The sequence below is a fragment of the Arachis ipaensis genome, chromosome B5 (genome assembly GCF_059453495.1).
Source record: "Arachis ipaensis isolate K30076 ecotype BB chromosome B5, ASM5945349v1, whole genome shotgun sequence".
NCBI lineage: Eukaryota > Viridiplantae > Streptophyta > Magnoliopsida > Fabales > Fabaceae > Arachis > Arachis ipaensis.
In genome coordinates, this window is record NC_142440.1 from 36,171,539 (window position 1) to 36,186,182 (window position 14,644).

A 14,644-nucleotide genomic window follows, 5' to 3' on the forward strand; every position below is an offset into this window, starting at 1 on the left:
AATCACCTCAATCTCTCTCCCCCACTAAACCTTCACCACTCACATCCATCCACTCTTCCCCATAAACCTACCTCATAAACTCCACCTACCTTCAAAATTCAAAACCAATTTCCCACCCAAACCCACCCATATGGCCGAACCAATACCCCCCCTCCCTTCCCTATATAAAGACCTCCATTCTTCACCACATTCCCACAACACACCCCTCTACACTCTCCTTGGCCGAAACCACCTCTCCCTCTCCCTCTCCATATTTCTTCTTCTTCTTCTTCTATTCTTTTGTTTATTGCTCGAGGGCGAGCAATATTCTAAGTTTGGTGTGGTAAAAGCATAGCTTTTTTGTTTTTCCATTACCATTGAGGGCACCTAAGACCGGAGAATCCTCTAGAAAAGGGAAAGGGAAGATAAAAGCTTCCACATCCGAGTCATGGGAGATGGAAAGGTTCATTTCCAAAGCCCATCAAGACCACTTCTATGATGTTGTGGCCAAGAAGAAGGTGATCCCTGAGATCCCTTTTAAACTCAAAAGAAATGAGTATCCGGAGATCCGACATGAAATTCAAAGAAGAGGTTGGGAAGTTCTAACAAACCCCATCCAACAAGTCGGCATCTTAATGGTTCAAGAGTTCTATGCCAATGCATGGATCACCAAGAACCATGATCAAAGTAAGAACCCGGATCCAAAGAACTATGTTACAATGGTTCGGGGGAAATACTTAGATTTTAGTCCGGAGAATGTGAGGTTGGCGTTCAACTTGCCATACATGGAAGAGAACGCACGCCCCTACACAAGGAGAGTCAACTTTGATCAAAGGTTGGACCAAGTCCTTATGGACATATGTGTAGAAGGAGCTCAATGGAAGATTGACTCCAAAGGCAAGCCGGTTCAACTAAGAAGATTGGACCTCAAGCCTATAGCTAGAGGATGGTTGGAGTTTATTCAATGCTCAATCATTCCCACTAGCAACCGGTCTGAAGTTACTATAGACCGGGCCATCATGATCCATAGCATCATAATTGGAGAAGAGGTGGAAGTTCATGAGATTATACCTCAAGAACTCTACAAGGTGGCTGACAAGTCCTCCACCATGGCAAGGTTAGCCTTTCCTCACCTCATTTGCCACCTATGCAATTCAGCTGGGATTGACATAGAGGGAGATATCCTCATCAAAGAGGACAAGCCCATCACTAAGAAAAAGATAGAGCAAGCAAGAGAGCCCAGTCATGGAGCTCAAGAGGCGCAAGAAGCTCACTTCCATGAGACTCCGGAAATGCCTCAAATGCACTTTCCTCCACAAAACTATTGGGAGCAAATCAACACCTCCCTAGGAGAATTGAGTTCCAATATGGGACAACTAAGGGTGGAACATCAAGAGCACTCCATCATGCTTCATGAAATAAGAGAAGATCAAAAAGCAATGAGGGAGGAGCAACAAAGACAAGGAAGAGACATAGAAGAACTCAAGGACATCATTGGTTCCTCAAGAAGGAAACGCCACCATCACTAAGGTGGATTCATTCCTTGTTCTTGCTTTCTCTGTTTTTCGTTTTCTATGTTATGTGCTTATCTATGTTTGTGTCTTCATTACATGATCATTAGTAGTTAGTAACTATGTCTTGAAGTTATAAATGTCCTATGAATCCATCACCTCTCTTAAATGAAAAAACTGTTTTAATTCAAAAGAACAAGAAGTACATGAGTTTCGAATTTATCCTTGAACTTAGTTTAATTATATTAATGTGGTGACAATGCTTCTTGTTTTCTGAATGAATGCTTGAACAGTGCATATGTCTTTTGAAGTTGTTGTTTAAGAATGTTAAATATGTTGGCTCTTGAAAGAATGATGACTAGGAGACATGTTATTTGATAATCTGAAAAATCATAAAAATGATTCTTGAAGCAAGAAAAAGCAGCAAAGAACAAAGCTTGCAGAAAAAAAAATAGAAAAAAAAAATAGGCGAAAAAAAATAGAAAGAAAAAGAAAAAGCAAGCAGAAAAAGCCAAAAGCTCTTAAAACCAAGAGGCAAGAGCAAAAAGCCAATAACCCTTAAAACCAAAAGGCAAGGGTAAATAAAAAAAAGGATCCCAAGGCTTTGAGCATCAGTGGATAGGAGGGCCTAAAGGAATAAAATCCTGGTCTAAGCGGCTAAACCAAGCTGTCCCTAACCATGTGCTTGTGGCGTGTAGGTGTCAAGTGAAAACTTGAGACTGAGCGGTTAAAGTCAAGGTCCAAAGCAAAAACAAAGAGTGTGCTTAAGAACCCTGGACACCTCTAATTGGGGACTTTAGCAAAGCTGAGTCACAATCTGAAAAGGTTCACCCAATTATGTGTCTGTGGCATTTATGTATCCGGTGGTAATACTGGAAAACAAAGTGCTTAGGGCCACGGCCAAGACTCATAAAGAAGCTGTGTTCAAGAATCATCATACTGAACTAGGAGAGTCAATAACACTATTCGAAATCTGAAATTCCTATAGATGCCAATCATTCCAAACTTCAATGGATAGAGTGAGATGCCAAAACTATTCAAGAGGCAAAAAGCTATAAGTCCCGCTCATATGATTGAAGCTCTGTTTCATTGATAGTTTGGAATTTATAGTATATTCTCTTCTTTTTATCCTATTTGATTTTTAGTTGCTTGGGGACAAGCAACAATTTAAGTTTGGTGTTGTGATGAGCGGATAATTTATACGCTTTTTGACATTGTTTTTAGTATGTTTTTAGTAGGATCTAGTTACTTTTAGGGATGTTTTCATTAGTTTTTATGTTAAATTCACATTTCTGGACTTTACTATGAGTTTGTGTATTTTTCTGTGATTTCAGGTATTTTCTGGCTGAAATTGAGGGACTTGAGCAGAAATCAGATTCAGAGGTTGAAAAAGGACTGCTGATGCTGTTGGATTCTGACCTCTCTGCACTCAAAGTGGATTTTCTGGAGCTACATAACTCAAAATGGCGCGCTTCTAATTGCGTTGGAATGTAGACATCCAGTGCTTTCCAGAAATATATAATAGTCCATACTTTGGCCAAGAATTGACGACGTAAACTGGCGTTCAACGCCAGCCTTCTGCCCAAATCTGGCGTCTAGCGCCAGAAAAGGATCCAAAACCAGAGTTGAACGCCCAAACTGGCACAGAAACTGGCGTTCAACTCCACAAATGGCCTCTGCACGTGCAACACTCAGGCTCAGCCCAAACACACACCAAGTGGGCCCAGGAAGTGGATTTTTGCATCAATTACTTACTCATGTAAACCCTAGTGACTAGTTTATTATAAATAGGACCTTTTACTATTGTATTAGGCATCTTTGGACGCCTGGTTCTTAGATCAGAGGGGCTGGCCATCTCGGCCATGCCTGGACCTTCACTTATGTATTTTCAACGGTAGAGTTTCTACACTCCATAGATTAAGGTGTGGAGCTCTGCTGTTCCTCAAAGATTAATGCAAAGTACTACTGTTTTCTATTCAATTCTTCTTATTTCGTTTCTAAGATATCCATTCGCACCCAAGAACGTAATGAAGGTGATGATTATGTGTGACGCTCATCACCATCTCCCCTATGAACGCGTGCCTGACAAACACTTCTGTTCTACATGAATTAAGCTAGAATGAGTATCTCTTAGATCTCCTAACCAAAATCTTCGTGGCGTAAGCTAGAATGATGGCGGCATTCAAGAGAATCCGGAAGGTCTAAACCTTGTCTGTGGTATTCTGAGTAGGATTCAATGATTGAATGACTGTGATGAGCTTCAAACTCGCGAGTGCTGGGCGTTAGTGACAGACGCAAAAGGAGGGTGAATCCTATTCCAGCATGATCGAGAACCGACAGATGAATAGCCGTGCCGTGACAGGGTGCGTGAGCATATTATTCACTGAGAGGAGGGGATGTAGCCACTGACAACGGTGATGCCCTTGCATACAGCCAGCCATGGAAAGGAGTAAGACTGATTGGATGAAGATAGCAGGAAAGCAGAGGTTCAGAGGAACGAAAGCAACTCCATTCGCTTATCTGAAATTCCTACCAATGAATTACATAAGTATCTCTATCCCTTTTATTGTTTATTTTAATCTAATAAAGTATCATGTTTAAATCAGCCTGACTGAGATTTGCAAGGTGACCATAGCTTGCTTCATACCAACAATCTCCGTGGGATTCGACCCTTACTCACGTAAGGTATTACTTGGACGACCCAGTGCACTTGCTGGTTAGTTGTATCGAAGTTGTGACAATTATGAATTAAGATCAAAGCACCAAGCTTTGGAGCCATTACCAGGGATTGTTCGAGCCTGGACATCACAATTTCGTACACCAGTGTCCATCTCCTTCCATATCCCAGTCAATTAGCTTCAGCTTGGGCTTGAAAATGGGTCCAAAGAGCTCCAGAAATCGCCACTCACGTGTTCCTTTAATGAGGCACACTTTTGGTGTTCTGCACACGCAGCAGAGGTCTGCGTGTGCGAGATTACCAAAATTCACATCATGCATACGTGGCGATATCTCACATACACGAGACTACTAAAACTCCCAAACTTCAAATCTTCATGATTCCTTGCTTTTGCATGCCCTCTTCTTCACTTTTCCAAACCATCCTTGTCCTATAGGTCCTAAAACACTTGAACATACATATAAGGCATCGAATGGAGTCAAAAGTGAAATAAATTAATCAGTTAAAGGCCTCAAAAAGTATGCTTTAGTCATTTAAGTACAATTAAAAAGAAATTATAAAAACATACAATTTCAATGAATAAACGTGAGAGAAGTCGACGAATAATCTACTGCAAATTTGGATTGAAATGATGATAAAATTGATACATGGTATAACATAGACAAGTGCTTACTTTAAAATTGTTGTTATTGTGCATCCATGAATTTTTAACTGATTTTGTGTCCTGAGAATGAGTCTGTTTACTAGTCTCACATTCCTCAACTTGCCAAAAAAAGAAAAAATTGCTCAAAATATAGCATTATTTGATAGTTCTACAAAAGACACTAAAATAATAGATAAGAATAAAGTAACTAATAAAAAAAAGCATTAACGTAATATCATTAGTTCATCTTCTGTATTTGAGTATTTAGTAGGTGAGTCCTCACTGAAAAGTAATGGATATTCCTAATGAAATACCTTTTCTTGACTAACAATGTACATATCTTCGCCTCTTTTAGCCTTTCAGAACCTTCCTTGGAGCACCTTATGACTTCACAACAGCTAGATCACCTATTAGCGTTGACGTGGGGGAAAGACTCGCTTGTGCATCACTTTTTTTTTACGCACCTTTGAAATTAGCTTAAGTAACTCACTTGAGGTTTTTCTATAGTCGACTGAATTTTTTGAAGAAATATCACAAAGCTTCCAACAAATTGAAGCCATTGCACCGCATCTAAGTGTGTGCACTATATCATCAGCAGAGTCTTGCTCTCCAATTGAGCATATAAAACTACTATTTCCATCTCTTGTCCATCTTTTCAAGATAAGAGATCTAGGGGCGTACTTTACATTGTGATGCTTTAAAACCCCAAAGATGTGGGAGCATAGTAATCCACGAGTCTCAAATAGCTTGCACTCACATGCAAATAGGTCCTTGTATTTATTATAAGATACTTTAAATAGTCAATTGTTGATTAAAATACTCACTCGTGTTGCACTCATCAATATCTCCATTGTTTGGGCATTCAGTCACATTTAAGACACCTGCTGCTTCTATCTCATCTTTTACAAGTTTGAAAATATTTCTAGTATAAACTTCAGTAGCTTGTTTCTTAAAACTTTTCAAGCACGTAGCCAAAACATGACACTTATAAAAGGTATCAAAGTCAGTAGTAAGATGGTTATTTCGGTAATGTCTTAGTACTTCACTGAATTTATGCATGAATTCAAGGAGACTGGTTTTACTATCAACATAATTCTTCAATAATGAATGAATTTCCTTACACTGTGATGTAGTTCTTATGCGGCCAAAGAAGTGCTCTGTCAAATATGTGGTAGCCCACTTCATTTTGTCATTATAAATGTCCTGGACCCATTCATTCTTAGCAAGTCCATATTTCTATATGATATTGCTCCATTTCTTTTCAAATATTTTTGTAGTAATCTGTCCATACAATAATACATTAAAGCCATCCCCAAGACGCTTGTTTTTTATATTCTGTACCGCATTATTATGGAGATGCCATGCACAAAGGCGGTGTGGTATAACAAAAAAACTTCTAAGATGACCTCTTTCATAGCGCGGTCCCCGTCTGTCACAACGCCTCCGGGTAGTTTTCCTGACATGATTTCCAAAAATTCTTTCAGTGCCCACTTAAAAGTTTCAGACCTTTCATCCAAAAGTAAGGCGCATCCAAAGATAGTTGTTTAGCCATGGTGGTTGGTCCCTGAAAATATGAGTAAGGGCATGTTGTAGACATTTTTCTTGTAAGTGGTGTCAAAAGCCAGTACATCGCCAAAACATTCGTAATCAACAACGCTTTCTCCATCAGTCCATACTAAATTATAGAGATGCCATGTACAAAGGCGGTGTGGTATAACAAAAGAAACTTCTAAGATGACCTCTTTCAGAGCGCGGTCCCCGTCTGTCACAACGCCTCTGGGTAGTTTGCCTGACATGATTTTCAAAGATAGTTGTTTGGCCATGGTGGTTGGTCCCTGAAAATATGACTAAGGGCATATTGTAGACATTTTTCTTGTAAGTGGTGTCAAAAACCAGTACATCGCCAAAACATTCATAATCAACAACGCTTTCTCCATCAGTCCATACCAAATTATCCAACTTACCATCTTTTAAGGTGAATTTTCCTAAAAACTATGGGTCACTGTTTGTGTTGGACAATAGATAAGCCAATGCAGCAAATGCATCACCATCTTTCACTTTGTCACGCCTAGTCTTACTAATGTGGTTATTTAGATCTTTGCTGGTAAAACCTACTTTATCGTATTCACCCTTTTGGAAAATCATGTAACCCATTATGTGACAGGTTTTAATACCACATGCTCACAAGCTATCTGCTTGTGTTTTATCGGTGTCATTAAGCCCACGATTCGCAACAATAAGATGTCTATACTTAGGTGGACATAGTGGATGATTGTATTCACTCTCAAAGACACTGATTTTCCACTTACTCGACCTATAGTGACGAATGAAACGAATCCTAGCCTTGCAATTGACACGAGTAATTGTCCTAAGCTCCCTTTGCCGATTGTCCTTTTAAAGGTGCTTCCAATGTCTTTCTCCTACTTTATTACAAACTAATTATCTTGTATTAATGTTTCCATTAGCATCTACTGTCTTCAAGTCTTTTTGGGATACAAATCTATAGCACTTGGCATAAAACTCACAAACTTGAGATTCTGTATCAAACACCAATCACCATATATTTTCGATGGTCAAATCAGTTATCAACTTTTTAAAACTATCAATATTAATTGTATCTACCTCTGCCTTATCTATAGTTACATCCATTATATCATCATTTTCATCGGATCTATACTCATACTCAAAATTTAAATATTCAGAGTGATTACCATCCTTATACGACTCTTTGCCATCATTCTCCATGACTGAACTTACAATTATAACATGTTAATTAGCTACTAAATAGATGCTAGAAGAATGGAATAAGCAAAATGAACTCAGTCTTTTATGACTAAAATTATTGGCCAATCAAATTCTACGAAAACTAAGAGTTATTAGTGTATAAGAATGTTATTTTTATGATAACCAAGAGTTACGAAAACAAATTCTCTGACTTATTAGCTATCTACGTTCTTTCTTTTGAAAACAAGAATACAACGCATTCAAATAAAAATGATCTGACGTATTAGTAAGGAGCATCATCTTTATCTATATATCTAGGAGCATTATCTTTATATATATATATATATGTGCCTAATAAAGAAACAATTAATAGTCTACTCATGGTTTCCAGTATATTAGAATATACATGAATGTGCAATCTTAATGTACATAATACTAACTTGCTGATAAGAAAGAGGGTGTATTACTGTCCCACTTAAACGAAATAATCAGGAATAATAAATTATAAATCTTGCACCTGAGATTAACATATTAAAAAAAAGGAGAAAATTAGCATATAATTAAGGAATAAATTGACTTTAACCAATTCAAATTCAAATTGAACCTCTATTCAGTCACCCAATTATACATACTTTTGCTTTTCAAGAAGCTATCCACTCCCTCTGCACATATTTCGGCCAAAACGGAAACTTATAATTTCTTAACTTCTTAATTATTAAAACTTTGATTTGCTTCTACAGTTTTTTAATACAAAGAACATTGAAAATTTTAGTGTTTTCATATAAGGAAATTTAGTCCTTAGCAAAATGCTTATTCTAAACGAATTCGTAGGGAGCAGAGAATATGTGCAAAACTCTTTAGCACATCCATTTGTACTTTACTTTATTCAGTTATCCAAATTAGAGAATGTTAAAATTGCATATGTAAAATAATTCAGACGGATGTATATAAACTAGAATTCAAAGGAGTGTCCTGCAATTATTTTCTTGCATTACTATTATTATCACCGAACTATGTGTTACTCTATTGTAAAACTTTTAAAGCAGTAGATGTAATATTCAAACACTTACAAAACCTATTCTAGATAAATCTGAATAATAAACCAAAACACCCTAAATAGACATATGTTTTATACACGTATAAAAGTATTTCACTGTCCCAACAGGAGCATGATTTGGATTCAAAAGCACAAAATCATAAAAAAGTTTGATAGTATTGACCACCAATTTTCTAAATGCTAATTTATTGTTGGATTTTTCAATAAAGTCAATCATTCATAGCACACAAAAGTATAACGACAGTGAGTTTAGATTAATGTATAGAATTAAGGTCATCAATAAAAGTTATTATCAAGCAATTCAATAAAGTGGATCAGTAAAATATCATAAGGTGAATAGAGAGAGAGAGAGAGAGAGGAGAACCTTGTTGAGTGCAATGGGAACAATTTTGGAGCCATCACACAGGCGAGGGGTCGACCGTAGAAACCTGGCAGAGCAGGCTTGGGCGTCGCCTTCGTTGAAGCAAAAGAGGCCGAGGTTCTTGTCAGTGGAGACTCCAGCAACCAGCAAGAACTCCTCCCATGGGTTGAGCGCGTACACGGGGAGGTCGTGGAGGAACAAAAAATTGACACGGAAATCGTGGAGAAACTGTGTTCTTCTTCTTTGCTAGAGACAAATAGGCATAGAGAGGAGCCGATTCAAATAGATCTTCGTCTTCTTCTTGGCCAGAAACGAGACGAACAGAGCTTGAGAGAAAGAAGAACAGAGTGGAGCCGAGACGAAGAAAGCTTCGAAGAAAGAAGAGCATAGAGGAGACGAAGACACTTTCTTTTTCTTTGCACAGAGAGAAAGAACACTGAACCCTAAACAAGATAAAAAAATGTTTTTAATTTTTTTATTTTTCATATATGTTTTTGTTTTGAACTTTTGATTTTTAAATTGTTTCAAATTTAAAAATATAAAATTAAAATTAATTGAATTTTGTCTAAATTAAAAGGGATAGAGTAGTTTTTGTCTAATATAAAAACATATTTAAGTCTTTTTGTAAAATTAAATAAAAAATATTTTTATTTTTATTGAAGTATAAGGGTGATTTAGTAAAAGTATTAATATGATATACATTTTTAAAAAAATTAATTATTGACGTGAAAAATAGAATCCACGTATCATGTTCTAATTTATCTACATTTTTATCGTATCGGTACATATAAATTTATCATCGTATCAAAACAAATACCAAATAAAATCTACATACTTATAGACTCAAATTATACTTATTTAGTTTCTATATCAATAGACTTTTTAACATAGGAAGGGACACCTTATGTTCTTAAAATGCACATATTTACGTGATGAAAATACATAATGCTTAAAGTATGTGCAATATTTGTATGTATTTTTTTCCACAATTGTTTTTTTTTTTTTTTTGTCTGGCGGACTAAATATTAATTTATTATGGATGTGAATTTTATTTACAATTTTGATTAACTTAAATTGTTGCATATACAATTTAAACTTTTGATATTTACTTAAATGATTGAGTGAACTGATGATTAGATCAAATTAATTAAATAGGTGCAATATAAAGACATTCTAGGAGATCACCCATTTTAGTTATTTTGGTATGCATTTATTAAGCCATATATTTTAGAGTATACGTAATGTGCCGCATAAGACTTAGTATATGGGTGATTAATGTTATTTATGATCGTATGTTGGGGAACAGAAAAACTGGGAGGAGATAAAAATATAAAAAGAAAGGGAGGGAAGGTAGAAAATAAACCACGGTCGAGTAGATGACGCGTGCAGAGGCCAAAAAGATAAGAACGAGAAAACTATTACTTGGATACCTAGTTGGCTAAACGTTATTGTACAAAAAAGAGACATTTTGTTTGTTCTAATAATATTCAAGAGCTTTTTAGTTGATATATTTTTAGGATATAGAGTTTTATAGTAAAATAAATTTAATAATAGGTAGGTTTCAGCCTAAATCGCTTCAACGGCAAAAAGAGATCAACCATTATTATGTATTTGTCCAACTTGGCATTCCTTTTTGGTCAAGATTTGTAATCTTGCCATGTATATAACCTGCATACTTTCCTCAATATGATTGAGGGAACCCTTCTAGGGTAAGGAACCCTTTCGTATTCCTCAAGGATTCTTTCTTTTAATTTAGATTAGGCTTAACGCTAGGCCCTTAGGTCTTAAATCAATAGACGAATATAATGATGAAAGCATACAATTTATTCATTTCACTATCTCTTCTTCTCATTTTGCCAACCTTAAATGGCAATTCGTTAGAGAATACTACATATTTGAAAGATGATTTCCAAGTTTCAGACATAGAAGAAAAACTTTGGCAGGAAATGGAAGCAAGAGCTGAAAAGACCAACCGAGAAGCATATTTTACAAACCCATATGAAGTCTCTAAAAACTTCACTTCTATCATTGCGGAGTGAGTATTCCTATATTAAACAATTGTTTCTAAAAAATTATAAATTTCATGTCGTCTTATTACCATTTTACACATGCATACATTTTTTTTTACACTAAAATTAGCCACCAATATATCTGCGTATAAATATATGTGTGGTTTAATTTATTTTTAATGTGTATTTATATTTCAACATATATTTTATATTGGTAGCTGATTTTAGTGTACACGTAGCATAACTCATAAATTTATTTGGTTTATGGGTGATATTATCATTTCCAATTAATATATTTCTTATGAAAATAGAAAACAATAAAATTGAAAATAAAATCTAAACTTTTTATTTTTCCATTCTTGGATGTATAGAGACGTAGAAGGGCACAATAACACAAGGAGAAGCTTGAAAGGGAAAAGGGCAGGGCTTCCATGCACGGCAACGAACCCCATTGATAGATGTTGGAGATGTGATCCTAACTGGGAAAAAGATCGCCAAAAACTTGCAACTTGTGTTCTGGGTTTTGGAAAAAATACTATTGGTGGAAAAGGTGGTGAGTTTTATACGGTTACCGATCCTTCGGACGACGACATTGTTAATCCAAAACCAGGTACCCTGCGATATGCAGTGACTAGGGATAGACCCTTGTGGATAATCTTTTCACGTAACATGAACATTAAGCTAACCCAGGAGCTCTTGGTGTCAAGTGACAAGACCATTGACGGAAGAGGAGTTGATGTTCACATTAGTAAGGGATGTGGCATCACTATTAACTACGCCCAAAATGTAATCATCCATGGGATCAAGGTATATGACATTAAACCCGGTGTTGGTGGACGTATTAGGTACGGTGAGGGAGAGAAGACTCATATTAGGACACGTAGTGATGGTGATGGAATTAGCATTTATGCTTCTAGCAATGTTTGGATTGACCATGTTTCCATGAGAAATTGCACTGATGGTCTCATTGATGCTATTAGAGGTTCCACTGCAATTACCATCTCCAATTGCCATTTTACAGACCATAATAAGGTATCAATTCACTTTCATTAAATTTCACTTCAACATTCAATTTTTGTTTATTGTGTTACATTGATCAATTTTGTAGGTGATGCTTTTTGGTGCTAATGATTTTTCTCCCGATGATAAAATAATGCAAATCACAGTGGCCTTTAACCACTTTGGTAAAAGATTAGTGCAAAGAATGCCAAGGTGTAGATTTGGATTTTTCCATTTGGTAAATAATGACTATACTCATTGGGAAATGTATGCTATTGGGGGTAGCATGCATCCTATCATTATTAGTGAGGGTAATCGATTTATGGCTTCTAATGACAGCACTGCTAAAGAGGTATGCAACTATATGAGTATTTTATATATTAATTTACACCAATTTTAGGTCAAGATATTCTTTTTCAACCAAATCCCCAACTAAGTCATCGATCACCCATATTCACCTTATTAAGCTTTTTCTTTCATTCTTCCTTCGTCCTCCTTATTCTCCTGCATCGTCTTCTCTTTATTCTGTTTTTGTTGGTCTTCTTCTTTTGCAGTTTTCTTCATTCCTCTTCTTCCTTTCTTTCCCTGCTTCCTCCTATTTCCTTCTTTTATTCTCTCTCAACACTTTTCTTCTTCTCCTACATCTTCTTCCTTTTGCCACTTTTCTACTTATTTCTTCACTTCATATTATATATGTTACGTTATTTGTACAAGATTTCAATTGTTTCATTATAATTTTCACATTATTTTCCAAAAATTTGTGTTGGTTTTAAGAACTTTTAGTGTTAGTTTTGACAAAATTTTTGTGTTGTTTATGAAAATTTTTTATATTAGGCTAAGATTGAAAAAAAATAGATAAAAGATTTTTTTCATTTAAAAAAAATAGTATTGAGAAAGCACTTAGGATCCATTTGAATTTGCTTTTGAAAAAAATATTTATTTTTATTATTTTTTTTAAAAAAATTCTTTTGATAAGAAAACCTATGTCACATTTTATTCGATTTTCAAAAAGAATTTTTAAATATTAAAAATAGTTTTTGTTTCATTGGGATGAATAGGAAAGAACATTTTTTAATTAGTTAAATTACATAAAAAAAACATGTTAAAAAAATTCTCTTAGTCAATGTTTTCTCTCAGCTTTTTTTTGTTTTTTGTCTTTTCTTACTTTCATAAGCTTGTAAAGTGTAAACAGTATTCACTTTCTTTGTGATAGACTTTATCATGAACATGTGAAAAATGTACAATATTTTTTATTTCAAATAAAGAAAAATCAATTGAAAAATATAGTTCAATTATATGTGTTTGCGTCATTGTACTTGGAAGATGTGTTACCAGTGGAACGTAGCTTGTTTTTATCCTAAATTAAAATGTTGATAAACGTAAAAAATCTTGGGGGAATATATTATATAAATATAAATGTGAAGGAAAATTAAGATTTGAAGAAAAAAAATATTTTAAAAAAATAGGATTATGGGTATAATTGTAATTATCTACTATAATCAAGGATATTTTAGTAAAAACTAGTTAAAAAAATTTTTTGCTTCTACTTTTTAAAAAAGTAAGATATTTTTAACTTTTAAAAAAAATAAATAATTTGTTTTTTTATAAAAATACTTTTTTTAAAATATGTATTCAGCATGCATAAAATTTTATAAAAGTATTTTATTTAAAAAAAAACAAATAAATACTTATTTTGCTAGTATTACACATACTTTCTCTATCTCTCTCTTAAATCGCATACTAAATGTAGTTTTATGAATAATTTAATGTTATACAAGCATTTGTATTAAGTAGTTTACTCTTGCTGCCTATTCCAATTATTAATTTATAACAATTTATTTTTAAAATATCAACCTTTTGAATACTCTCATAACAAGGTGTAAATTCGTAAATACTTTCATAATTAATTATATTTATAAATAAAATATTCAATTATTTATTTTAAAAAAACTGTTAGTTAACATGTTTCAAATAAGAAAAGGAGAGAAGTTGAAGCAGCTTTATTATTGAAAAATGTTAGGAGACTAATATTTTTTATTAATATTAGTTAATATTTAAACCAACATTTTATTTTATATTGTTAAGAATAGAATTTATAATTTAAGATGTAAAATTTAATACTTAAAATTTAAAATATTAATAAAAAATAATAAATTTTATTAGTCATATACACTAATCACATATTTGATTTTTTACTACATAACAAAACATTTTGTTGGATAATTGATGAAGGTAACAAAGAGGAACGGACTAGTTGGACTAAATTTATGGCAATGGAAATCAATCAACGATGAATTTATTAATGGAGCATTTTTTAAGGAATCTGGACCTGATCTAGTGCTAAGCCACCTATTCAAACCTGAAGACATATTGAAAGCAATACCTGGCAGATTTGTGAGTTCCCTAACAGAATTTGCTGGGGCACTTAGATGTAGGTATGGTCGACCTTGTTAACCTTACCATCTGTGAAAATCATGTATTCAGATGATGCTCCATTTTAACTTTCTTGTATGCTTCATCATAAATTTGGAAAACAACAATAAAGGCTTCAGAGCTAGCTTCATTTTATTTTTGGTTCTTCGTCTCCAAATTATTTTAACAATAATTAAATATAATCCTACTGTTAATCAAATTAGTTTCGCTTCGGACATCCAAAAAAAAAAAAAAAAACTTGCGCTTCAAAA

General features: G+C 34.4%; 1 protein-coding gene across 1 annotated transcript; it reads left to right on the top strand.

Moving 5' to 3' along the window:
* The first annotated feature begins 10,657 nt into the window (after nt 1–10,657).
* On the top strand, nt 10,658–14,522 carry LOC107640418 (pectate lyase). Its single transcript, XM_016343940.3, has 4 exons — nt 10,658–10,987; nt 11,333–11,993; nt 12,070–12,312; nt 14,193–14,522. Exons 1-4 carry the CDS (start codon nt 10,758–10,760, stop codon nt 14,412–14,414), a joined length of 1,356 nt encoding a protein of 451 aa, XP_016199426.2. The 5' UTR covers nt 10,658–10,757; the 3' UTR covers nt 14,415–14,522.
* The last annotated feature ends 122 nt before the right edge of the window (nt 14,523–14,644 follow it).